The sequence below is a fragment of the Apostichopus japonicus genome, chromosome 16 (genome assembly GCF_037975245.1).
Source record: "Apostichopus japonicus isolate 1M-3 chromosome 16, ASM3797524v1, whole genome shotgun sequence".
In the NCBI taxonomy this organism is placed as follows: domain Eukaryota; kingdom Metazoa; phylum Echinodermata; class Holothuroidea; order Aspidochirotida; family Stichopodidae; genus Apostichopus; species Apostichopus japonicus.
Window position 1 is genome coordinate 24,243,189 of NC_092576.1, and position 27,583 is coordinate 24,270,771.

General features: G+C 35.5%; 2 protein-coding genes and 1 long non-coding RNA gene across 3 annotated transcripts in view; 2 read left to right on the forward strand and 1 right to left on the reverse strand.

Moving 5' to 3' along the window:
- LOC139982377 (tyrosine-protein kinase CSK-like) overlaps window positions 1–27,583 on the forward strand; it is a 244,925-nt gene that overhangs the window by 162,087 nt on the left and 55,255 nt on the right. The window lies entirely within an intron of this gene.
- LOC139982485 (uncharacterized) overlaps window positions 1–27,583 on the reverse strand; it is a 74,992-nt gene that overhangs the window by 9,643 nt on the left and 37,766 nt on the right. Inside the window, exons 9-17 of the mRNA XM_071995382.1 lie at window positions 25,191–26,707; window positions 24,360–24,565; window positions 23,991–24,067; window positions 23,414–23,505; window positions 21,775–21,894; window positions 17,769–17,986; window positions 15,950–16,026; window positions 14,692–14,750; window positions 14,242–14,361 (exon numbers count right to left, since the gene is read on the reverse strand). Of these exons, the coding sequence (XP_071851483.1) occupies window positions 14,242–14,361; window positions 14,692–14,750; window positions 15,950–16,026; window positions 17,769–17,986; window positions 21,775–21,894; window positions 23,414–23,505; window positions 23,991–24,067; window positions 24,360–24,565; window positions 25,191–26,707 (2,486 nt within the window). The remainder of the gene's footprint in view (window positions 1–14,241; window positions 14,362–14,691; window positions 14,751–15,949; window positions 16,027–17,768; window positions 17,987–21,774; window positions 21,895–23,413; window positions 23,506–23,990; window positions 24,068–24,359; window positions 24,566–25,190; window positions 26,708–27,583) is intronic.
- Window positions 870–6,253, forward strand: LOC139983532 (uncharacterized). The gene is made up of 3 exons (XR_011798728.1): window positions 870–2,711; window positions 4,315–4,482; window positions 6,224–6,253. It is a non-coding gene; the product is annotated as an uncharacterized lncRNA (long non-coding RNA).

The window sequence follows — 27,583 nt, forward strand, 5'->3', positions numbered from 1 at the left end:
ATTTTTGACGTTTCCATTTTTCCTCTCTCACTAATGATCTATATATATATATATATATACTATATATGGTCTATCATAACGCGTGTGTGTGTATATACGCCTTAAACAATTGTAGAATTGTGCTATGAAACCAACTGTGGCTGGTCTCGAACTCGACCGTGTCGTCGGGGAACATGACGCATTTCGGGAAGGGGGCGACCGCCCGCCCGCCTTCAGCATGTTTTTTTCACGATATCGCTAGTAATTTCAACATAGAAAATGCTTAGATGCAACTTACAAGGCCTGGGAAGTGTCATTTCCAGCTATCTGGGAGGCATTTTTGGCCAAAATTTGCTTGTATGCTGCGCGCCAACTCATGGTGGAGCTACGCTTAGATAATTTGCCTACAGGCTTCGCTCCTTCCTTAGGCAAATTCCTCGCTACGCGCCTGTTCGAATTTGTAAAGCAAATAGCAGATATCACATCATATCAGTGAGCAATAAAATGGCGTTCCATGATGAACAGCCTCAAAACTGCCCGACTTGCCCGAAAAAAAATAACCGCGCGCGTTCAACTTGTCAATGTCAATATCATAATAGTAAGCATCGGTCATTACATCGCATGCCATCGTGTACAGTACAGTCCGTGACAGTTGCGCAGTTGCCCCCCCCCCCCCCGCCTCCTACGCTTATATGTGTAGTGTTCGGTTTCGGAAATATCTGCTATTTTTTCATTTCTTTCAACGAAGTTTTATAATAGCCGTTATAAGAAGTTTTAATATTTGTACACCAATAAATTAACTGTGTCTGAATTTTCGAAAATTTCCTGACCAACATTCTTCATCACACTTTTGTGATTTGTGACTGGTGACAATCTTCAAAAAGGTTATGGATGGAAAAAAAAAATATTGGGAAATACTTGGTTCTCAGGCAAAAAGTGTACATCTGGTTGGTCATTTTCAAGACCGAGAAGTGCCATTTCCGGTGATCTGGGGGGATATCAAAACCAGAAATTTTCTTGTACGCTGCGCGCCAACCGATGGTGGCGCTCCGCTTAGATAGTAATTCGCGCCCCCGGGTTTAGAAAATCCTAGATACGCCCTTGCGCATATAAGCAAAAGGACATTCACACGAATTCAAAACAAACGTTCACGCGAAACGAACGAGCGCTTATGAACTAAAAGAACAGATGGCGCTGTTTCGGTTATCCTTGACCGTGTTTTGTAACGAAATTTTGTGACATCATCTTGTATGCACGACACTTCCTTCCAACAAAGCTGTACCGTGCTTCACAAGGTCAGTGAACAGCCCTTTAAGCAGTATGGAAAATCACGATCTAACCGATGCCGTTGAACAGCTGCGCCATGCATCAGCTTTATTCAGTACTGTATTAACCACCCTAGAGCAGTCAGTTGAGGGTGATACTCTTACAAGGCACCACGTTTATAGTAATACTACCCGATACGGTATATTGCAACATCCAGGTTGGACGAATAATTACTTTTCTGACCTAATTTACCATCTAATATCGGTATAACGTACGCTATCCTTCCCTTCATTATTAAAACTGATTCTGCGCGTATTATTATGGATAGTTTGATACCCGGAGCGCGAGGAAACTGCCATACTGATTCTCATATACAGGCCTAGTCACCGTGACCAAGTACATATGGGCCTGATGATATGACGCTAAGACAATAAATGTCTATGCAGCAAGGACCGCTTCGACTTGCGCCGTTGCCGTGTGCTGAAGGCGTTCCTAAAAGTATCTAAGAGTCGCGCTAAGTATATCGACTCTGTTTGTTTTGATTTTGTCCGCTGTTTGTTTTGATTCTGTCGCAATGTTCACTTTGATTCTGTCACAACGTTCGTTTTGATTTATAGGGAAAACTTTCAAACGTGGGGCGATCTTGCATTTAGTTCGCGCAGTCATGTCGTTCATCGACGGCTTAGTGCAGTTTTATTTGGTTGTTTAGTCCTTTGGGTTCATATTTTTCTTATTATTATTATATCGAGCTTTACAGTCGATATATCACTATGTGGAGATTGTGTTAGCAAATCGTTGTTCTCTTGAGATTCTTATCTATTTTTTTTTTCCGTCTGTACATTTTTTCTTCTCTTTTAGTCTTGTTTCAATATAAAAGGAAATCAGGTTAGTTGTATCATAATGTCAATTTACTTCATGTTGGTCTGTTTATTTGTTCTTTTCTTGTTTAGAATGTTTAATCTCCATATCTTTTAATCTATCTGTAATGCACTACATTCTTATGATTGTTCCTTTACATCATTTTTCTTATCTGTTTGTCTCTTGTTTCGTCGTTGTATTTATTGCCCAAATGGCCGCCCATACGGATTTTCTGTTAGCGATTGGAAACGACTTGGACAAGTCTCAATTACGCAATCGAAAACAAAACAGCGAAGCATCTGAATCCGCTTTTGAAGAACTGCTGTACTTCCCTGTTTGTTTGGTGTGATTCCCCACAGCTTACAGTTCTGGCTTACCAAATAAGAAGACAATGCAACCTTTACCAGATGGTGAACATGATACAGAGAGAAACAGAGTCTATCGCAACTGTCAACGCAAAAAAATCCTCGTATCGCATGGGCCTAACGAAACGTTAGGGCCGGTTAGGCTATGCACAAACAATGGCAGGGAGTATTAATTAACGTTGAATTTTAAGTTGAGGCTACTATTGTAGGTCTAACCGGTTCCAGTGTCATTCCGCCATAGGGGTACGTACATACCGACATGCCTACCGCCATAGGTTTTGATCCTTTCCGCCATGGCGGAAAAGCTGGAAAACTATGGCGGGAAGATATATGTTAGGAATGGATTTTACACAGGAATGTATCGGTAAAACTTTAATTGATTTGCGTGAAAGGAGAGGTACACGGGTCTTCAAATGTGACAGTTCGCTGCATAGACTGAATTGTAGTTAAAACAAGATTACATACAGTCTTTAATTCATTGAATAGTTTTAATTGTAAGTCCGTACGTGGTAATACACTGTCTTCTAATATATAATAGTTGGTTGAATAAATCAAATTAATTAGGTTGATTGTTTATTAAAAAGATTGTGGATTGTGGATTTGTTGTGGATTTTGCGAGACTAGGTAGTGTGAAGCGAAGTGATACATTGCATATATACCTACAGTGCACCCATTATAATGTGCTCTTTCCGTCATACAAAAGTGCTTTAAAGTACCGCCATGGGGGAAACATTGCGGAAGTTTTTTCTTGGCGGAATGTACCGATGGCAGAATGACACGGTCCCCGACTCCCCGGTCTATTCTTTGGTCCAATCTATAGAGAGAAATGCAACTCTGGCCTAGTCCAAGGACTTCAATAGCAGTATCCAATAATCCAACGCCAGAATAAAGATAAAACATGACATAGGCTCAGCCTAAGCATGTTTTGGACTAGGCCTACGGTAGCTACTAGCTGTAGTGTAGTATTATGCCTAGCCGATGCCTTTCAAATATACTTTGATCAAATTTACCAATTGAAATCCGACTCTTCAAGTACTCTGGAGTTGTTTCCTTTTCTGGAATATTGTGGATAAAATTTTATAACTTGAGAACAGCAAAGTTCAAATGAAATTCAAGGTTTACCAGCTCTAGAATGTGATTCAACATTCCGTCATACATGTGTTATTTTACAGTACAGTAGTTGTACAATAGTTGTGTCACCTAAACTACTGCAGCATTTTACACCACCCATTCTATTCCAAGACATCCTGTTATTGTAACAATTCCATAATTTCAGGGTAACGCTCATTTACCTGCAAATGCACCTTCAGCTTTAAAGGGTGTGAAGACTCGCGCAAAAGGAAACGACTAATGCCTGTAATTTGACCTAGTTTCGAATGAGGTGTAACAGAAGTGTTAAACACCATCATCGATCCCAGAAAATACACGCAAAGCTTGCTACCGTCGGTAATTGACACTAGTGTACAGTCAGTACATACTGCTGCAGTCAATACCCACAGCACAGTATGCAAACGGTACAGAGATGGACATCTCAGGTCCAGCTAAAGATAACAATTAAGGTATCACGTTTCATTACTGTCTGCATTTTGTATCGACACGAACAAAACGTCACTTGCAAGCAACAGAAAGTTAACTTTTACAGATGGCCGCACGCGGTTTGGGGCGAGTCTTCAATGCCTTTAATATCACAATCTACGTATACAGAAGATTCCATAAAACGTTCAAAATTGCTGCCATGGGTATCTTTTTTGTGAGCCTGTGTGTAACCTTTTTTTCTAGAGTCATTTGCCAGTGAATATATCTGAATAAGTAATTTGATGATGTTATTGTTTCACTTTTGTTTTAGAAGTCACTGAGGCTCAAAGCGGCTCCATGATGTAATGATTCAACTATAGTAGAAACCCTCTAGTGAAGATAAAAACAGAGACTGTACTGGATAGATGAGATCAGGACCTATGAACCTATCAAGCTTCTTTCAGTATCCTACACTTCTTAACGCACATAATGAGGAATGGTAAGGAAGTTTGCTTGTTTGTTGTGACTGCATTTACCAATCTGCCTTAATAGTTGGTATTTATTTGATTCATTGCAAAACTCTGAAAGTGAACTTAAAGTACCAATGTTCCAAATATTTGTCTCAAATACTGCACTTTCTTCTTCCCCCGCCCCCCCCCCCCCCATTCCTTCAAAACCATTATTGGTATTGTATCCTCCCTGCAAATAAGCAAAAAACAAATACCTCCACATGAAGTAACTTTTTGTCTCGTAGCCCTACGAATAACGTATGGCAGAAAACAAATTTCCTGGTATAAATGTCCCTTTATTTGTATTTAAATTAACATTTATAACCTGATAGTTTGTTGCCTTACATAATGATGAACTCTGTATTGTTTAATCCTCTATGTGATGCCAATTGGTTGAACCCATATAGTAATTGAGGGTAAAATGCAAACAATGTGTCCAGAAGATTACTACTACAGCAATCGATTAAAGACAAAGCTAAAGAAATTAATCTTAATGCTTTGTTGTGTGCCTTACAGTAGGTGTGTGTGCTTTGTTATACTGGAGCCGACTAAGGACGGGGGGGGGGGGGGGGGAATGAAGGAGCAAGCATAGGGAGGAGGCTTAATTTCCTTGTTACGCTTTTTCGATGTCATGTCATGATGACATGTTTACACTATTAAATACAGACTGTTCATGTACACCCGGATATATGTACTGTACACACTGTACACGTGTGTACTGGTTGACAATTGACATTCATTTTATAGTCAGCCTTTTAATTAAATGAATTAAACCAGACAAGTACATTGCAAGTAATATTGTTTATATGACATCAAAAACTGCACAGTATTGAATTGAATGACCTCGAAGTACAACCAGGCTCAAAACATGTGTAACATCAAAACAGGCAAAAAACGTTTTTTGGGTAAAAATCCCAAATGTAGATTTTTCATTCAAAACAAGGCAAACACCCTCCTGCAATTGTGTGTACAAACAGGGTGGTACTATACCTCTTCCAGAAAAAAAAATCAGATTTTGTCAACATAACGCGTTTTGAGTTATTGGCTGTCAAAGACGATCTCTTTTGTATATCAACAACTTCATATATTAATATTGAGAAAAGCTAGAACCCTGAAATTTGTTTAAGTGTATTGAACTTTGTACTGATAATTAAAGTATGAAACCTTCGTCTCCTGAATCGCAGCAGGTAATAGCAACTTTAGAGCTGCACAACTTGCAAATATATTATAGGAAAGCATTGTAATCATTATTTAGTGATGTTTGTACTAGACATGATAACCTCTGAAAGAATCAAGTACCCTGAAGCAATGGTTTAGGAGCAATTTATCACTGAAAATAGCACATTTTTTAGTGAAAAATACAAAAATTGAATATTTTGACACTTTTAATTTTACCTAACTCCACAAGACAATGTTTTTGTAGCCTAATTTTATATTCCGGTTCTATGGGATAGACTCTATATGTATCTGTAATAGAAAGGTAGGTGGATGTTTAATTGCTTCGATAAAAGACCTCAAAAGTCAAGAAAATGACAAATTGCGGGATTTCAAAGTGTGATAATACAGCCAATTTTGAAGCAATTCAACTGAAATTTCAGAATATGCTTATTTTATGGTGTTCTATCATACAATAAATTTGGGCATTTTTGGGGAGGGTGCAGCAACAGCCATCCGTGATTTGACACAGAATAACCTCATGACCAAATGCTTTTTGTTCTTTCTCATCATCAGGTAAACTTCAGTTATTCAGTCCTGAGATCACCAAACAATAAACATGAGCAGGGTAATGATTACATGGTCCACCACCTGATTCTTACCCCCACCCCAACCCCTTCCCCTCTTCAATGGGAATGCAAGTGTTTAAGTGGATAAGTTTGCTCCATAATTTATCAGTTCATTCAACGTAAATATCCCCACCGGAACGTCCCTCATCCAGCAACCCTCCCCCCCCCCCTTATCAATTCCAATCACTGCAATACAAGACATAAAATATGAACAATCTAAGTCTTAGACTGAATGATTCTGTGAGACCATTTTTGTTCAGTGTTTCTCTAACTGTAGCATCATCTCTACAAATTGTACCATAATTGTAAGTTTCAAGAGTAAGAAATTCTCATGTGATTTCTATATTTTAGCCAAGTACATCTTTAATCTTTCAAATGAGACCAATTTTAATGGTCATCTGGCAGCCATTGTTTCATTAAAAAATACTTTCATTCCATTTTGAACATCTAATACTAATAAGGGCTTTCTATTGTCACTGTCTCCAGGTTGAGTAGATATTATGTAATTTATGACAAAGCTCACCAATCCCTTCATATCAAATAGTTCCCATGTAAAATAATAAGGTATTGTACTACGACAAGCAACAGTTTATGATTCTATCACAGAAGATCATACAACACAATATGACAAGCTCTTTTAGGATTCAACATGTCATATATATTATCTGAAATCCTTAATTCATTTTGTATTCTTTTTATGTTCTTAAATTTACTCTGTACTTCACTTATTCATTTATAAGTGTGTGTTGGTAAAGGGGGAGGGGTTTCAGGTTGATATCTACTGCAAAGATAGAAAAGAAGTTACTGGAACAGTTGTGAAAGAAAATACAACATAATTTGTTTATTTTTTGCAGCCTCTGCTTCACACTGATATTAAAAAAGGGTCTTCTGTTCAAACGATTATTAAGGCAATATGACCGTCAGAACAAAAATACATGGTTAAGAGAATAAAATATCCTGGCATGATAACGTGCTCCACGAATAAATTGGCGCTTGAAAGCCTGGTTCATGAAAAAAGGCCCATCACTCTGCCGTCTCTAGGCTGTCTTCAGTCTCTGCAAGGTCTGCGAGTCCTTTCATGGACACAATTCTCAAAACAATGACGAAGACATACTGTAAAGTTGGGATTACTTTATTTCCAGCACATTCCATTCCCAATTGTGTACATAAATTTTTGTGACACACAGATTTATTTATGACTCACAATGCTTCCAACTAGAAAGAGATTTCAAATCATTCAAATTGTGTCTGGAAAAAACCCATCTCCAGACAATTAGACCAAAAAAGCAAGGTTTAATTACCTTGAGTTAAAGATCAACTTATCTTGGACTTTAGAATCTGCAGTTTTGGCCTCAAACATATCACTCAAAAAGCTCCTTGCTGTTACCTATTCTGACTGCTATAGTCATAAAATAACCACTGTTCAAAAATTAGCATGCACGCTCTGACAGCTATTTTACTTGTGCGAGAGTCTTTGTGTATACACTGTGTTGTAAAAGTACACTTCCTTAAACTTTAAACTGGCATCGCGCGGTACCAATAGTACACTTAAAAAGAATACTTGAAGGTTGAGTTCTTAATTCTTCTGTGGTCCTGTAGAGGTTGATACTAAATTGCATTGTGCTAATCCTTTATTTAATATATTTGCTTTAGTAAATAAGTGCCAGGAGGGCGATATATGTTCCATTCAGTATCGAAGTTCAGTCCCAAAATATGTTGTTTCCATCCGTTCCAAAAAATGTATTCCTTACTTCTGACTGTTCATTTCACTATAGAATCCTTTGCCAATATCCTGAAATCAATAGATTATTTTTTACGAATCTCCATCACCCCTCCTCAATGTACCAATCCTTTCTATTAAATTTCCTTCTGCTCTCTACCCCTACCATGTGTACACTGTCTTTCCCAGAGTATCAATACACATATGTCCTTTGTTCCAAAGCAGGTTTTCACACCATGGGGGTCTGTTTTTACCTCCATGTTCACACTTAATTACCCTCTGAGTCATCCTTTTTCCATCAATGATCCTGTGGTTGCCTAGCAACCCAGATAGATCAAGTAGCCAATGTATACCCCCTTTGACTTAGTGTGTGTGCACTATAAGTGCTTTACCATTGAAATGTGTGCAGTACTAAATATAGGGCATGGTAAATCTCTGTGAAAATACACTATGTAAGAGCACACAGTCTTACATGTATATCCAGTTATACCTCGCTTTATATGGCCAGATAAAATTTTATCTGCATATCTGAATTGACTCTATATTCAGTTATATCTGGCTTCATATGGCCAGATAAAACTTTATATGCCTATCTGGATTGACTCTATATCCAGTTATATCTGGCTTTATATGACCATATCAAACTTGTTATGGATATCTGGATTACAAATATATCAAGATATATCTGGCTTTATATATATCAAACTTGATATGCATATCTGGCTTACAAGTTTATCAAGATATATCTGGCTTTATATGGCCATATCAAACTTGATATGGATATCTGGCTTACAAGTATATCAAGATATATCTGGCTTTATATGGCCATATCAAACTTGATATGCATATCTGGATTACAATTATATCAAGATATATCTGGCTTTGTATGGCCATATCAAACTTTATATAGCCAGATATCAAACCAGATATGGAATATGAGTAAGGGATATGCTGATAATGTTAATGGTAAGTATATAATTAGTGTATATCAGAACTGGTTAGCTGGGCTGTAGTTATAATTAGCATTAAGTCTGGGTAGAAAGTGGTTTTGTTACTGCCTAATCCTGGTGGAACAGTATTTGTTTAAAACTTGCTTAATTAACAAACTCCCTAAGGGCCTAAGGGAAGATAAAGGCCTCAATCTTACATACCACATATTAGGCACTGTATGCCATACATTGTATTGTATTAATGTTTAAATGTACACAAAGAGACCTGTGTATATATTCAATAGACTCGGTCCTTTTTTGTTGCTGGTATGCTTCATATATTGAAGAAGAAAATATTCAGATGACTTGATCCCTTCCAATTTGTCAATGTGTTTTAGTGTTGGGTAGCAATTAAGGGTAGTCATCAGTCTTTACAGAGTGGACACACTCGTCTGTATTGTCAGCATCACTCCCACATAAAATAGGCAGGAAAATGTATCACAGGTTCTTAAACAATCACATTAGTCCAGAAGTGCATGTGTCCATACAACTTCAAACAAAACAAGACCAATACCCACATTAAGTTAAGATACTTTTAAAGTCTGGTTTATATTATGAGGGGATTATCCTTATCGGTATATCTAAGCTACTAAAATAAGGAATAAATTGCAACATGTAGTTAATCTTGACCAAACCCATGATACATAATAAGGTTTCCATTGACCCAGTAAATTTGAGTTATCGTTAACTATCCCGAGACTATAGTATGATATTTAAATAGGGTTAGTTTTCTTGAAGATAGCCTGTAAACTCCTCCCAGTTGTAGGAGTACCTATTTAAGATTATTGCCTTTTGATATACACCAAATATATGCCAAGACTAAGACATTTATTAATAATTTAACATTGGCATACTTATACATAATTCTGTTTCAATGTAGTCATGTATTTAGTGAGTTTGTTGATATATCTAGTCTAAGAGTGTATAACACCCAGCACAACTCCCTCAGCATATGAGTTAGTGATATTGTTTCTATGATCACACTGCCTGAAGCCTGTGTGCTTCCACTTGCTATAAGGTACATTTACAATGACTAAACAATTCTCCTTTTCCATCCTTACAGTTCCTAATAACCCTGTCAGACAAATTTAAATCTGAAGATAATCTAGTGTTATACCATTTGCCAATGAGCTATATTCTAAGAGATTATAAGTTTAAGTCTTTGATTGTGTACTGTAATGCGTGAATATGTTGTTGTCAGTTAGTTATACAAGACATGATTCTTCTGAAACCTATGGATGTCGTCAGAGTTAAACCGAAGTTTTCCATTCTTAGCCATTGTTCAATAGTGTAAAGGTTCTCTGAATATGTTCTGTCCAAGATGTACATTATGTGCACTTCAGTTATGGTACTGGCCATTTAAGAGATATCTTCCAGCAAACTTAGAGCACCTGTGCTTTTCTACATTTAATTTTTGTTGTAATACTATTGAAGATAACTCACATATTTTGTAGAAAAATGTCAGCAATTGTCCATAAGAAACTTGAACAGTGTGGTATTGAACTGTTCTGTGATGACTACAAAGGAAAAATAAGACCTTTTATGTTTGAAGTTATATGTGACAACTTTAGGTCTTCACCAGATGCTTGGAATTTTTTGGGAGCTTTAGCACAAACTATTGCTGCAATTTACAAAGCAGTGGACGTAACAATGAGGAAAAGTACTGTAGAAGGTAGATGCATTCTACAAACAAAGGGAAACTTTGAACAAGACCTCCTTACAGGCAATGTTTCACAAACAGGTGTGAAACGATCATCAATAATGAATGAGCTTGGAGTTGCCATGTCACTGACAATCAGACCCTAACGTGATGAATAGTTTTTAGGAAGGTGCTCTACCATTTGAAATCAAACTAATTGTGAATACCGTTCTTGAACAAGGTCTTTTCACAGTTGAAGAGTTCACTAACCGACTTCCATCGTTCAGCTATGGCGATGCTGATGAAAAGAACAAACCAAGTAATATTTCATCTGCAACTCTTAAAAATCTAGAAGGCTCAAGTGGTCAAAACAACTGCTAAGGTTAAGTGTGTAGCCATTTATTTACCTTTAATCATAGCTGATCTAATCGAGGAAACATGTGATCAATGGGAACTGTTTTTAATACTGCTTGATATAAACACAACTGTGATTGCACCAAGCATCACAATCACAAGCACATATTTTTAAATTTAACATATTATAGGGACATGCCCTGTGTCAGAATGTGTCCTTTATGTTGTGGACAATGAAATGCTAACAATAAGACTTTTACCTAATGTCTCCCTTTAAATTGAGCACATGGTGCATTCATGTTATTGTAGAATGCAAGGAGAATTCCAGCAGAGACCCATATTGGAAGGGAAAGACATAACAATAGCGCACAGACCACTGGGTCATGTCAGGAAATTGGCTAAAAATGATTCAATGAAAGAAAACTAGCTCAAATAACATTGGCTTGATGAGGGTACAACAAAGGTGGTATAGTTTCAATATGATGATCAATAAATGCTTTTAACACAGTTATTATAGTTTATAAGGCGATTTACTTTAACATTAACATTAAGAACTCAGGACCAGACAAATCATTGATTTTACTTTAAAGGAGCATTCCATACATGAAAGTGACAGACCATAAGTTAAAGGTGAATACTAAAAGAGATATGGAGCAGTTAATGCACTCACCTTTCTTCACTTTATTGATCTATCAAATACCAAAGCAAAATGTATTCTTAAGTAATTATTTATCTTGCAATAGTTTGCTATGCACATGACTATCGATGTAGAAAATAATTGGTGTAAATGTCAACACACAAGGCAGTGTTTAATGGACACTTCAGTAGGAGGCAAATGGATAGCTAATTTGGTAGGAAAATTTACAGAAAAGCATGTAGAATGTTTCTTACAAGTGAGTACCATCCTTCAATATCAGATGACATCTGATTTGAACACCCAAAACACTTACGACAAAAGTGAAGTGAAAGAAATCAGTTATCACAGTCCTTCATATGCAATTGGCATTATATTTACCAAATACAGTCTACTTTCACTGGAATTTTATAATGTATAGAAACATTTCTTCATGAGCACCGTTCAGTTCAATAAGTCTACAAATATAGGGCTGAGGCTGTGTGGGGTGCATTATTCAAAGATCTTTCTCTGGATAATGAATTATTCTAGAGAAGGAAAAAATATGTTTTGATTCCAAAGAAGTTCATCACAACTTGCATGCACCCTGTGCAAGGTGACATGTTATTCTGTATGTGTATACTTATACTATTCAGTAACTTTATGTACAGGTAAAGTTACATATACTTCATCCAACAGGAAGCCTACTACTACCTCTAGTATCATCTGAGATACCTTAGGAATAAAATGTTGTACATGAGTGGAGGGTCAGAGGGTATGTGCTCAACAGTGTATGGTTACTTGCCTTAGATAGCAGAGTCAAGTTAGACACAATAAATGAAATGCACACAACATATTTGCTCTGTTACACCTTCGGCTAACTGTTTGTAACCCATTTTTTCAGGATTAAAAATAAATTTGAAATTAGTAGAAATTTTGAAAACATGGGAAGGGTCTTACATAACATTCTGCAAGAGATTTCCTGTACTAATTTAAAAATTTGCTGGAGATCTGATATTAATTTACTTCAAGACAAGTAATCAAATGGAGATGATTCACTCTGGTTATCAATAGCCACAATGACCAAAGAATAGCCACAGTGACTGACTTTAGCCTGGGCCTGATGGTCTTATACCCCTTCATAGTCCATTATACCAAAATATCATAGTGAACAAGTCAGATGAAGAACTATTCAATATATTGTATTGGAAAATGAGTGCAAGTTGCTCATGAAACTGAGTTTGCAAAACATTGGCATTGCGTTTCTAGTTTCATAAATTAGAGTAATTAAGATATATAATGTGATGCAGCTAGTGCATGATACAAGTGCATACTGTTTTCATATTGCATTCCCGCAGATTCCTAGTTGCTTGAAGTGATTGCAAGTTTGACAACTCATTCTAATCATATATAACTATAAAAAGAAGCAATTCCATATAAAATAGTGACACAAATTTGTCTCAGTTAATTGTATTCAGATGGAAAGTGTGAACCCTCCCTTTTTTCTTTTGCAGTTTTCATTAAAGATGATAAAAAGTGTGCAGTTGACACAGATCAACCCAGAGTAGAGTTTACCACTGATCTGAAGTTACAGTTGATTGGCTGAAGAGCAACTCAGGGCCAGCCGATGCTGAAAAAGAGTACATGGAGGCAACTTTACAGAAGAGAGTGGATAAGAGACGAGCAACATTTTGTTTTGCACATCTTGCCGGAGATTCCCAGACTACTTGATCCGTCAAAGGTGAGACTAGAATGCATAATTTCCTATTCTCTTTTGTGCAAGAATGATTGTTAATACTTCTATGCTTGTAAGCTGATTCTTTTGAAATGGTTTTATCAGGAGAAAAGAACCTGTCACATATGTGTATTAGTCTTAATTACAAGCAGTGTAATAGTGTTGTGATAAGCCAACATTTACACTACATAATGCTATTTGATGACACCATGCGTTTTGGACCGAAGATATACAAGTACCTGGTGCAACACCCTCTAAATGTTAACAAAGGAAAGACGAAGTCAAGTTCATCTAGGCCTTCCAACTATTAGCATTTATTGTAAGATGTACATATGGTAAACTTTGTTCTCATTCAGTTTTACATGAACTAGGTTTGTATCTACTGTAGACATGTTTATTTCATAATGATAGCACCATGTGAGGGTTAAATGTTATAAGCCTCGATTCACACTTCATTCTGACCACTCGAATCCAAGCACCATCACACTTTACTCTACTAAAAGAGTTGTCTTTCCATTATTAAACATTTTTGCCTAATGATTCTAACAATTTAATATTGAGCTAGCTGACTTGTAAGTTAATTAAGAACCAAAGAGAAGAAAATAGACAACAGTGACATTTTGACCTATTTAGTGCCCTGTTTGAAACTAATCGGAAATTGTTTTTGTAATGTATGGGGATATTTTTATTTTGAAACCTTCCCCCAACCCCCACCCCCTCCCCCTAAAAAAACAAAAAAAAAAGAAGAAAGTTACTTTATAATTAGTTGAAATATTTAATCGATACGAGTTGCAAAATTTTTATTATATACTACAATATGACAGCCTAAATGATCAGATAACTCTTTGTGAATTTGATTGACATATAAATAATATAATGTTGTTCAAAGAAAGTGAATACACATGATCAACTTACGTCATGATATGATGCAGTTTGTAAGGATATGGTGGTTAAACATTGTTGTAAAAAGTGATACTCGTCTTTGATAGCGACCTCTTTTGAACAAAGTTGACGCAGAGAGTCATTGTCTGGAACCTGGTACAGTAATGAATCAATATGTTGATAAGTAATGTCAGTGTTGAAATAAAGGAACAAGGGTTTAATGAGAAATATGAAAATAATGTGTAAAAGAATCGCTAAATTTGTTATAAAATTTGTTTTGAAACTATAAATACCATAACGTGAACTTTGTATTTATATTAACATGTTATCATTAAGTTTAAATACTATCAGCCTAGCAGAAGAAACAAATACAAGCCAGACAAATATGTATCTTTACAATATTGCCAATATCCAACTGTATATCAAGAAGAAAAACAACCCTAGTATTTATAAATGTTGACAACCAGTTCTGGGCTCACTTACCTCCCACTGGCCAGCTTGACCATTCAGTACAACTTCACTGTCTAATAGACTCCAGCAAACTAAATGGAAAAGAAGGTAAATGTCCATCAGTACTCATAGACATACTATTTTTGTAAGTTGATGTATTTGGGTATCATTGTTTTAAATTAGAAGAATTTGCATTTGTTCACGATCACCTAAGTGAATGTTTATTGGATGAGCCATTTCCGCATAATCTCTCTCTTTTTAGTTAATCCGCTAACCACTTCCATCAACCAATACACAATTCCTTTAGAATGTTTAAGATATTGATATGTTCACAACTCTAGCTTTTAATAATGGCAATATTTGCTTGCAATCTGCAACAATTGTAGTATGTGTTTATGACTGTAAGCTTGGTCTTTTTTTTATTATTTAATTGTACGACTTTACTGCAAACATGAACAGTTAATTATAAATTCGACCAAACACATTGCCTTGATACATTTAGGGAAAAAAATGATATTTTATTAGGTGTCACTCATATCTAGAAGTCCACATTATATCAAAAGGTGAAACCACAGTCGTAAGGAGTTTTGGGTGATAGGCAATGGAAGTCACAATAATCTACACTGTTAGAATGGAAATCCATGTCAGTCTATTGTTACTAACTCGAGATATGCATATATATATATTATATATGTATCATTACATGTAATAAATGTTGACTGAATTAGTCTCCATGCATCATATTAAAGTATTTGCTCAAAGGAGTGCTCTGGTAAATTGTCTTCGAAAGCTTACTAAGGCTATATTAATCTTCTTGATAATTAGTCCTTAAAATCTGATACACATGATTAGCTTGAAATTAGAAATAAAGTCATTCACTACGTTATTGTCAGATTTTCAAAGTATCACCAAATTAAAGAAAAAGAAAGGGATCACATGTATTTACGATACGGAATGCTATAATGACGTGTTTTGAACATGTTCAACATTTCAACAGTTTTGGAAAACTAACCACTCTAGCCATAAGAAAAAGATATTGGTATTCGATTGTAAAATAGGGCAACGATTCTAAAGCCAGTTTGTAATTAAACGTTACATCGAATTAAACTGATAGGAAAATTGTTCTTTGTGGGGAAGAAATCTCCTTCATATGCTCATTGTAAGGAAATACAATCATTTGAGGCAGATGGATACAGTTTACTTGTTTAATGACCATCGCTGAATGGGAAAGGATAACTGACTATTATGATTCACTTCCTTATGAACTGCTTTACAAACGATGCTGATTTACCTTTAATGTCCCTTGACCTCATGCCTATAGGAAGTGACTCCAATGAGAAAGTGAGAGGCAACGTGCAACCGGCAAACCTTTTGAATAGAAATGAAGATATGAGTTTAGCTATCAAACAGAAGAAAATTAAGTGTTTCAATTTTATCAAGACACCATAAAATTTCCAATTACTTGCGAATCCCGGGAGACTCATTTTGGTTTCACACGCGTTCAGGTAGAATTATATATTTTTTTCAACATTATACTTCTGACAGGTGCCCTTACATGTTATTGTTAAGGTTTGTCCTGTGTAACCCGCTTACACGCATGGCACACGCAGAAACACCTATTTTTCTGTCAATATCGTAAGTCCCATGCACTTTGACCCAGAGAAAAGTGACGATAAACTTCCAACGTGGGAAAATGAAAACTATAAAAAAAAAATCCAAGTTTATTATTGAACTGATGATCATATGATAATATAATAGGCACCTATGATAATAACAAATATGACTTATTAAAAAGCAACTTGTGATCATATTTTGCATTTATGCAGCTGCGTTATTTACGTGTTAATAAAATGCCTCTTTAAATATCAATCCTACTGTATTGAATGGGAAGCTGATGTAAGTATGTCGGTTGAGTAGTGTGCGGAAGTTATCAGCAATGTCCGTTCAAACTTGCAGTATATTCCAGTGATGACACTGCTCGTGGAGTATTTTTCAAGAGAGTGACTAAGATATTTAACACCCAGTTTGTTTATTGTTCAAAGAATCTCAACAAAACACGAAAGTAATAACTCTAGAATTGAGAAAGAAACGTTAGCCTTACCATTGGCTTTACGGTACTCTGGTGTAGACTTAAATGTAGTCAAATTTCTAATTATTGTGTACTACACTGGTTATATCAAGTCTTCGCAAGGCTCTACTAGAATACCTAGTAGTGGGGGAGCCACAACGTCAGAGGGGCACTGTCTCATTCTACAATCACAACTAGTTATGCCATGAACCGATACACACCGACCATATCAACTTAAATGTAAATGATGTGTCAGTATGATATCAATACAATTCATTGAGATTGTTCACTGTTAACCGTGCTACAAAAAGATATGGGAAGCCATTTTAAAATAGCGTGTACATTTTAAAAATAAATAATTAAAATAAAATTTAAATTTACCAAAGGTTTAAGATATCCAAAAGACAGTTCTTCATCAAAGGTGCACATTTTATTTGCCAGTAGGGCACATTTGCTATATTGTAAATAGTGGGGGTACGTGCCCCCGTTGCCCCCCCCCCCCCGCCCGGCTCCTAACCCCTACGACCAACCCCTACCCTGGCATTCAGTCAGTTAATTTTAAATAGGCTTTATAACATATTATGTATCTAAGCTAAAGTTAAGTGTCAAAATAATTACAGTAATCTATTTTACACTGAACAATTATAATTGTACAGTTTGTTAAACAAGATGATTGAACGAGAATTATATTTGTTCCATTTATTGTCAACCTGGATAAACAATTATTTGTATGCTATTTCTGTTGTCATTCCGTAGCATTACTATCCTATACACACCACGTTTAGAGTTTCTAAGACGTCGTGTATATAAAACAAAACAAACAGTATCATGTTAACCACAGCCACAGTACACGGGGCGAACAATAATTATATTACCCGTTACGTTTTTATGTGACAACAATAATTACCTTTGACTTTTTGTTAACACATGTTAACAAATCTACTGAAGCTAAACTATCGCCATGATGTTGTTTTTGGTTTATTTTGTTGTCAGTTTCGAACATTCAGACCTGGGAAATCGAAACCTATTACATTATACTCACGACAAGTCCTTTAAATGTTCAGAACGTAGCCCATAACGGAATATCTTCGTAACGTCTTCCTCTGTTAGTATCCTAGGCTCCCTATTAACTTGCTCTGTCTCTATGTGTATCTTCTCTACCGTCAATAATTGGTTCAATCTAAGTCCAGAATGAAGTACTATAACATCTTCCTCACACTCCTTGAAAGATTTCTTAAGGCATACACTGGTGATGGGAATCTGACGGAAAACGAAACAAACTATTAGGTTTAGCAAAAGTTTAAAGGATAGAAATGTTAACTCTCTGGTTAATGTACGTTCAATAAGTTGACTGGGTCTTTGACTTCTTTCAATTCCATGGCTCAGGGTAACATGGCGTGTATTAATATTGTCGATTTAAAAGGTGCAAAAAGAGGGGATAGGTTTTATTTATGAAAAGTAATAAATATTGGGTAAGGTATGACGAGTGTATTAACTCTGATGACATTTAACCCATATTTTTAAGAGTGTCACCAAAAGACATTGTTCTAAATATAACAATGATATGATTCATTAAAGTAATTTATATAAATATTGGTTATGAAAACAAATAATAATGGATTTCTGGACTCCTTATAACTCCGTTGATGGCAGAAAATCCATGATTTAAATCACATCACGGATACGTTAGAGAACATATCGTTGTAAGTGTCAAAGCTCATATTGTGTCAATGAGATACAATTGATCAGTGTTTGGCTGAATTTGATGAGAAATCGGGCTGGATGTGTTACAATCACTGATATTCTGACAGTAGTCATTTTTACTATGACATATATTCTAGAATAAATACATAAAAGTAATCAATTAAAAAATGTCACATTTACATACTCTGAAAGAAAAATCCAATTGTAACTCCGATTAACATATATTTACCATCTTTTTTATCCAACTCGATAGATTTGGATGCACGGAATCATGATTTAACGTAGTAACGTATTTAGATTAACACCGTTAATTAAATATATGGTCCTTTTTAAATATGTAGGCGATGGATGGGAACTGAAGGAAGGGAAGATACTTAACAGAAACAAGAACATTATTGTAACCAGGGTGTTCACTGATTAGAATTGTTTTATTTTGTTCTTATCATATTCCGTCTCTCTTTTTTATGATTCTTTCTCATTTAGTACAATAAGCCAGTTATTGAGGTCAATGGTCATTTCAGGACAGCCTGGGTCATTATGAACTATTTTTTTATTACAACACCGTACTGTTTTCACTGTATTACTAAGATTACGTGTGTTGTACACCCTCACTGTACATTACGTTAGATTCAAGAAGAAAACTGCTCATGTTACATCGTCGAAATCACAATGCATTTTTGTATTCTGGTTATTTACTTTTTTTTTTAGGTATCTCTCCGTGATTGCGCTCCTTTTTGTATCTGCATGTACAGGCAAATACATAATTTTGGAAGAATGACATTGTTTCAGTCGTGTTTGGTTCCCAAAATTTTCGAAAGTAATGAATAATATGCATGACACAGGAAAAGGAAATAAATTATGAACAGGGACGTGTTGTATAATTGGTTTAAATTATGCCCAACAATATGGTATGTCAAACTGTCATTTGAACAAATTTCGGTGGATTGAAAAGTTTATTGCATCTTTCCGAGTTTTAATTCAACCATTGTCTGAAAACCTGTTACATAGTTGACTCCTTTCCAAAGGAACAGTTTTACAAGTTTCTGAGAAATGTAGAAATGACAATTAACTAATCTTGTCATTTCAACAATTTTCTGTTGACTTGCTTCCAGGCTTTTAATTAATCAATTTCTTGTAAAATGTTAACTTATTAGGGAAAGTTATTCTTACCATGCAGTCTTGACAGCATTCTACAAACATAACATTAGTAGCAAAATATGAAACCGTAAAGGTGCCGTCAAAATGTTGAGATCATTCCACTGCAATTTTGCTGCATTTCATAATTTTGCTGCAATATGGTATATTAAACGGTATTAATTATTTGTTTCAATAATGTTGAATGGACGAGATTGATCAAATGACCGATATACCTACACCAGAGGGAATTTTTCTGGTGGCGAATGGAAACGACTGTGGCAAGTCTCAATTACGCAATCAAAACAAACCAGCAAAACTTTTGAAGAACCGTTGTGCTTTCCTGTTTGTTTGGCGTGATTTCCCGAAGCTACAGTATACTGGCTTACCAATATGAATATATTGCAACATATTCCAGTTGATAAGCAGGATACTGAAAGAAACAGACTGGGTTTATAACAATTGTCACAGAAGAAATTCTACGTATCGCATATGATCCTTTCGTAGGCTTATGTAACGTTAGGCTATGTACATACGGACAGTGGTATCCACACGTTGAAGGTAAGGTTAGTATTGGGTCTACGTATGTCTACTCTAGTCTTATCTATATAGTGTACTGTAACTCTGGCCTAGTCCAAGGTCTTCAGTACAATACTCAAATGAAACAATGACATAGATTCAGCCTAAGAATGTTTATGTCTGGCTGAAGAGAGGTACTAGCCTTTGAGTTGAAAAAAATACTTTGATCAAATTGACTAATTGAAATCCGACATTTCGTATGGTTTAAATTGCTTCGAATTGATTTCCAGAGATACCAAGATTACGAATTTGCAATTAGTTTATTTTGTCGTTGAGGAGACTACATGCATATAGCTTTTTGAGCAAGTATCGTAGTTAAGAACGGAGCAGTTATAAGTGAATAACGAGTCAAAGCTTTTTGGTAAAAGTCCATGATGAACTTTTTACATAAAATCTCAACTTGGTAACTATAGAAGATCGAAAACATTTAAACTGTTCGATTCTTTAAACAGAAGAATGCTATGAGAAACGTATAGGACTTCGTGGAAATTTCCGATAAACTTTTTTTCTGAAGAGTTGCAGATTATTCAAGAGAATCTTTTGAGCATTTCCCTCAAGGTTATCAGCTATAAATAAGATGAAGAAGAATTATAAATCATTATGAGCACACTTTTGGAGAGAGAATTATTTACTTTGTTTATAACACCATTAACACAAGATATTGTTTTTAAATATGTGAAATAAGCTCTTTTCAATTTAGTGTTTTATCAATTACAATTCCCAATTTTTTTTGGGATGTTAACAGTTACGACTGTACAGTTTAGCCCTAGGGCAATTCCTGTATACTATGGCATGCTATAAGATGACACAAATAGCCTACAGTAATTTTTAAGGGCCGGTTTGTGAAGTAACGGATTTTGGTATGTTTTATCAGACATATAAGTCGTAATATGAACCATGCGGGGTTAGATAAAAGTTCTCCCAACGTGAAATTACCATCTATGGTAACCTACTACAATTAAGAATACCACATATTATGTCCATGTGATAATAAATAAGAAGATCAACCGATAAGATCATAGAAGTTATTGTCGGGAAGATTCCATGGTAATACGGAACTTTCCACTTCCCGTTCTTGCATTGTGTTTTACTGCAGTATTGAAATAAATAAAAGTGACCCTGCGGATAACTAGTTATTAACAGCTAAGAAACCGTCACCTGATGATGCTAATCATGGATAACTCTACCTCTTTATGACAGTAAAACCTCATTTTATCCTTCTTTTAGGTCTATGGTCATTATACAGTAACCTGAATTCACTATTAGACACATCATAATTATTGCCACGAGGCCTTAGTCGCAAAGATAATGACGGTGTATGTTGGTTCCAAAATAAAGCTTTTCGTCTCCCATCGGGTTCTTTCACGTCTTTATTAAAGTATATATATTATCTCTCAATTGAGTAACTAAGAGCCGTGGCTTCTATCAAACTAAAAATCAAGTCGACTAAATAATCATGATAAGATCCTTAATCGTTATGTATCAATCCTATAACTTGGTAAATTATGTACCTTACATTGTTAAATCTGGTTTGATGGTAAGTTATAGCAAACATAGGATTGCTAAAAAGAAAATGGAAAACAAACATCACGCAGTTGCATGCCTGTTGTGTTTAAATAGAAGTGACTTACATCCTGGCTTGATGCAAGTTCTAGGAGTACTATTGTAGACCTCTGGAGTTGTTTACTATCAGTTTCCTGTATATACACTGTCTCGAAACACAACTGTGGTAGACTCGTTTGATCTTCAACCTAGGAATGCAAGTGTTAAACAAATGTATTCAATAACATGTAAATCTATGCATATAACTTTTTGAATGCGAAATTTATCTATCGTCCGTCAGTTACGAAAGCACGATGCCATTGCTTATTTAGCCTTTATCACGACAACAATTTACACACATAAGAGTCTGGAGAGATGTGTCAGAGACGGGAACGTAGCTTAGACTTCTTATTTTAGAGGAGTCAAATGCTTTTCTAGGGAAGGCGGATGGGTGCGGATAGGATCTGTTATCTGACAATTTCATTTGCATGTGGGGCACCTCCATCCCTAACTGCGTTACCACGCCAGTGGTCACTGATTACAAACTTAAAACTCCGATGTGAAATTCACTTTAAAAACAATCATTTTTAGTATTTGAAGTTAATGAATGTTTTCAACCACTGTGCCATATTTTTGAAAAGTTACCAACTATGTGTAACGTCTTATCCTAAAAGAAGCTAAATGTAGAAAAAAAAATTGCCATCCGTATAACCGTTTGGCAAGTAACATTCTTTAGCTGTCGTGGTTTTACTTATTTTATGCAAAACGTTGATTTGATACATACATGCCAAGGGCGTCAACCTGAATAAAAGTTGAGGAGGGGGCATAAATGGTACATGATAAGCGAATGCTATGGGCTTTCCATTGTCTGCTGGCTTAGCATATACCTCAGAGTGTATGTAAGCGGTTTCCCACTTAACTTACATTATAAATAAATTCCGTAATTCTTATTTCAACCCAGTTGAAAAGTATTATATTTCACCGGGGAGTTGAGAAGATGAGAATAAAACATTAATACTAATCTCATAGCACAATGTTTGAGTTCCTTTTATGAGATTCAAGAGTGAGTCGCTAAACCGAGAGGAAGGCGGCATTTGATATTATGTACCCCATCCTTCAGAAAGTGGGAGACATGTCCCCCTGTCCCCCATGATTGCCGTCACCGTACGTTCCAAGTGTTGGGAAACATATCCGTGCAACGTTTTAAGAGTACCTTTTTATGAAAGACGATGTTCCATAAAAATTACAGAATTTCTTTAATTCCATTATCATTTGTGATTAATAAACACAACATGGTGAATAATTGTACTAGACTGAATAATGTGCAAACATAAACGCAGCCATGTTCGTACTTTGCTTAGCACAGGCTCGACTTGATAAGTTGCCTCAAGAAAGTAAAGGATCGTTGAAAGTCATATCCCAAAGCAACGTGTGTAATATGATAAATCACAGTCAAATGTTATCTATCCGCTTATCATTTGTTTTTAATTATTCTCATTTTTGGTTTAGAGAGGGGAGGGTTGGGGTGGGGGGGGGGGGAAGGCTATTGGACATTTTCATCGTATTGTTCATTCTCATTTCGCTATGGAAGAGTAAAATCTTAACTTTGGTCAAGTTTCACCTGATTTCACTTTATGTTTATACATATCATATACGAGCGCAAATATATTATTTTGTGTTAGAACTATATAAGTTAGAGTATTGTAATATCCTGCCGCATGGACTTACGGTAAGCACCAAGTAGTCTTGAGGGTTGCCGAACTTCCACGTGCCTTTTGAGATGTCTAAACAAAATTCATGCTTCAATGGTTGCCACAGGACTGGAAAAGACGAAAACAATGTCACGTTAACTGCATAAAATATGCCCATCACTGTTGTTATGATTATGGAATGTTTAGATGTTTACAATGCTTAAGATTAATTAGCAAATGAAAAAGAAAAATATAGCCTACTTGCCTGAATAGCTAAAAACTATTTCAAACAATAGACTGAAATTAAATGTCTACTTTTGTTCTTATTTTTGTTCTTTAGCCTATTTTGATTAAGAATTAAATTGGAAACAACTGTTTCTTTATGAGCATGTAATATTCAGGTATAACTTATGTAATAATCAAACTTGTTGCCAATTATCATCTTATGCTAGTTGTACTTAATTAAACTACCGACAATAATCAAGCAGCTGAACTTGCTGATTTTTTTTTTTTTTTTTTTTACAGTTTGGTTATTCCGCTTTCCTTTTATTTTTTCAATTAAAATACTTTAACATTAACTGTACTGATTTTCCTTAAATCCGATTCGATCTTACCTTGAAGATGTTTCGATTTCATGAAAGAAGACAATAACTTGAGTGAAAATGAGAGTGGCAACAGACAGTCAATGAATCTGAGGGCAAAAGAAGAAGTCATTAATATATAATTAGACGACACGAACTAGTGTAAGTTCATTTAACTTACAATTTGTTTACTTTTTAACCTTATGTCGAAATAACTCGAAGTATAATTATTCTATTGACGTATTTGTTTGACACCTAGGTTGTATTCATCTAATGTCACTGCACACGTAAAAGTAACATATGATTCATTACATTTCATAATGTTATTTCACATTTATTTAACCACGTAACCGAATTATTTAATTTTACCGGAATGATTTCTTATATAAAAAGGGTACTCACGTCAAATTCTTTAGATCATGACATTCCTGTGCATAGCTAAACACTCCTAGCGTTTCGTCCTGCGTCAGCTCTGTTCCCTTTTCTAGTCTAATTTCTAGCTTCTTAATTGTCGACAGAACTGGAATATGAAATCCAGATTCTAGACTAATACAGTCGTTATTGGCTTCAGCTAGGCCTTTATCTAGTACTAAACAGGAGATTGGAACCTAAAAGACAAATGATGAGGTGATTACTGAATTTTAAGCTGTTGGTTAATACATATATCATAATATTTCAGTATATTATTCCGTAAATGTATTTACTAATTAAGTAATTATTTTCAATTTCTTGTTTCAATCAGGTGTGTCATATTGTCATATTATTTGTATACTGTTTCAAGAGTTTCTGGTCTACCATGAAAGAGAATAAGTAACATAATATCGAGTGAATGTGATCTCAAATAACTTGGAGTATCTCTTTAGTATTCATATACAAAGTGGGCGGATTTTTCAGTAAGATAATATCGTACTTAAACATGTTGGTATACTACACTGAGTAGTTAATTTTATCAATTTTCTTTCAATGCTTTATATTGAGTACATCAGTTACATCAGTAAAATTTGAAATGGTGAGAATGATTTCTAAAAGTATGGTACATACCATCTCACATGACATACTATGCATACAACAAATGAATACATGTCGGTTGTCCATTGTTCCATCGTCTACAGCTGAAAGGCGTCCAAGAATTGTTGAAGTTGAATGAATGATGTGATGTTCGTTACACATACATTATTAATTAAGGTTTGAAATTAAATACATACTTTGTTTGATGGACGGTAGCTTAATTACCTGATTTTTGGATGCCACATCCAGTATCTGAAGTGTCGATCTCTGCAGTAGTTTGCTCTCGTCCTTATTAATGGTCGTAACACTAGACGAAACTAGATCAGACACTGTTTTAAGAAATCTATCAGTTTTATCTGTCTGTTCTAGCATGCATAAAATTGCGAATTTTTTACCTTCAGTCTCATGCTGCAAGTATTGGATAATTTTCTCCGCTGCAATTTTGTTAAGTCCGCACGCAAATCTGTACACATATTGTAAGTCAAAAGGATCTAAATTTTGCAGAAAATTCTTGACAGAATCAATTTGTCCACCTGCTAATTGTTCAGCAACGTAATGGGCAGCGTACCACTCACAAAATAGTTTGTGATAAAAGCGTACTTCTTGTTTATACTGAATATCGTTTTGCGGTTGCAATGTGTCTGCAATATTTAGAACTTCTTCTTCCACAAGTATTCCAGTACGAATATACTGGTCGTAAAATTCATTTCCTAGATGGTTGCAAAGCTGCTGACGATCCCAAACAATTTTCTGGTTCTTTCCACTCAAAGCTTCAAAGGCGACTTTATCTAGTTCTTTGTGTTCATGTTCCATTAGCTCAAACTTCTTGACGTTGTCATCTTTCATTTTATTTCGCATGTGACTGTGAAAAGAAGCTATCATGAAGCGGAAAAAACTAGTAACGGAATTGAATGTCACAAAATGTTTCTTTTCGTAAGTCATATGCGCAAACATAACGAAGAAGAGTGGGACTTGACAGAGGTTATCAAGAATAGGATTTTTCTGCAATTTCCTCATAATTTTATCAACGGCTTTTCCTCCCTTTACAATAACTGCCTTTTCAACGTACCTCTTACGTGCCTCTTCATCGAACCCTGTAAGCCGACCACGGTCTGAGTGAGGTGCAATTTCTTGTGGTACACAAGAGGGTCTTGTTGTTAAAATGACGTTAAATTCCTGGAACATATTTTTCTTCATGATGTGATAAATGTCTGTTTCAGTACTTTCTTGATCGGGGTACTCATCGAAGCCATCAAGTAACACCAACACGGAGTTCATTTGATTCAATATTTCCTTTATATCGCTCTCACTTATATCTGAGTCCATCGGTAGAATGAATCTTTTAATAGCACTAATAATTGATTTAACACCACCAAGTTGCCGTAGACGTAAATATATAATAACGTCTACTCCACGCAATGGGGACTTAGAGAGAGATTTGCACCAGTCATAAAGTAACTGTAAAGTCAACGTTGACTTCCCGTAGCCAGGTTCTCCTTCTAGAATGTGTCGTTTTGTTTTTAAACAGCTTTCTTTGACTAATTCTTGATAGGATGACAATTTATCCCACTGTGCCTCTCCTTCAGATATACCTGTCATGATTTCAATACCGCCCTCAACAAATACCTTGTCCACGCAATACATTCTGTCTTTGATGTAGGGGATTGGTTGGACCGAATCATAAAATATTTCATATTTTGCTTTCAACTGCTTGATGAATCGTTCAGCTTTCTCAGAGTAACCTGTAATACAAGTAATCGTGGCTTAAAAGCAAATACACAGTTATAAAATCGCAATACACGTTTCTTATTACTTCATTTGAACTTAAACTGATTCTTTTCGTGGATATTTATACAACAGCCAGAGATCGATCGATGTTTCATCATAAGTATATATACGTCAAACATAGTATTCACTATTCCATACAAGTTATATGCGAGTAAGTGGTATGCAGAAATAACCGGTATTTATTAGATGAAACATTGAAATATTAAATACATTTTTGTTTAGCCAAATGTGATCATTAATTGTTATACTTTGTAACTACACTCTAAAAACAAAAGAGTGAATTTTCACTCGTTTGGAGTGAATTCTCACTCTTTCTGAGAGTGTAGTGAGTGATCACTCCATGAAGAGTGAAATTCACTCTTTCAAAAGAGTGAGAATGTTCACTCCTTCAAAGAGTGAGCTTTTCACTCTGAAAGAGTGGGCTTTTTCACTCTGAAAGAGTGGGCTTTTTCACTCTAGAAAGAGTGAGAATCACTCTTTTAAAAGAGTGAATTTCACTCTTTAAAGAGTTAATGATATTTTACAGCTGATTTTGAGGGACGGGATTGATAGAATGAGTTTGAGACTCAATGGAAAGGCCCTATCTATTCACAGAAATATTGATAAACAAGGATGCATCCAAAGATCAAGACAATGGAATGGGCTACTACGCTGATGATAAGACGATTTACTAGATTTAGACACTGTTAACAAATATAAAAAAGGACAAAGACAACAATTTATGGTACTAAATATATATTAAATAGTGAAAATGATACCAAGTTTCATATACAAACACAGAATGAAGCAAAATTACAAACATACAAAGGCACAAAAATATGCAATGAATG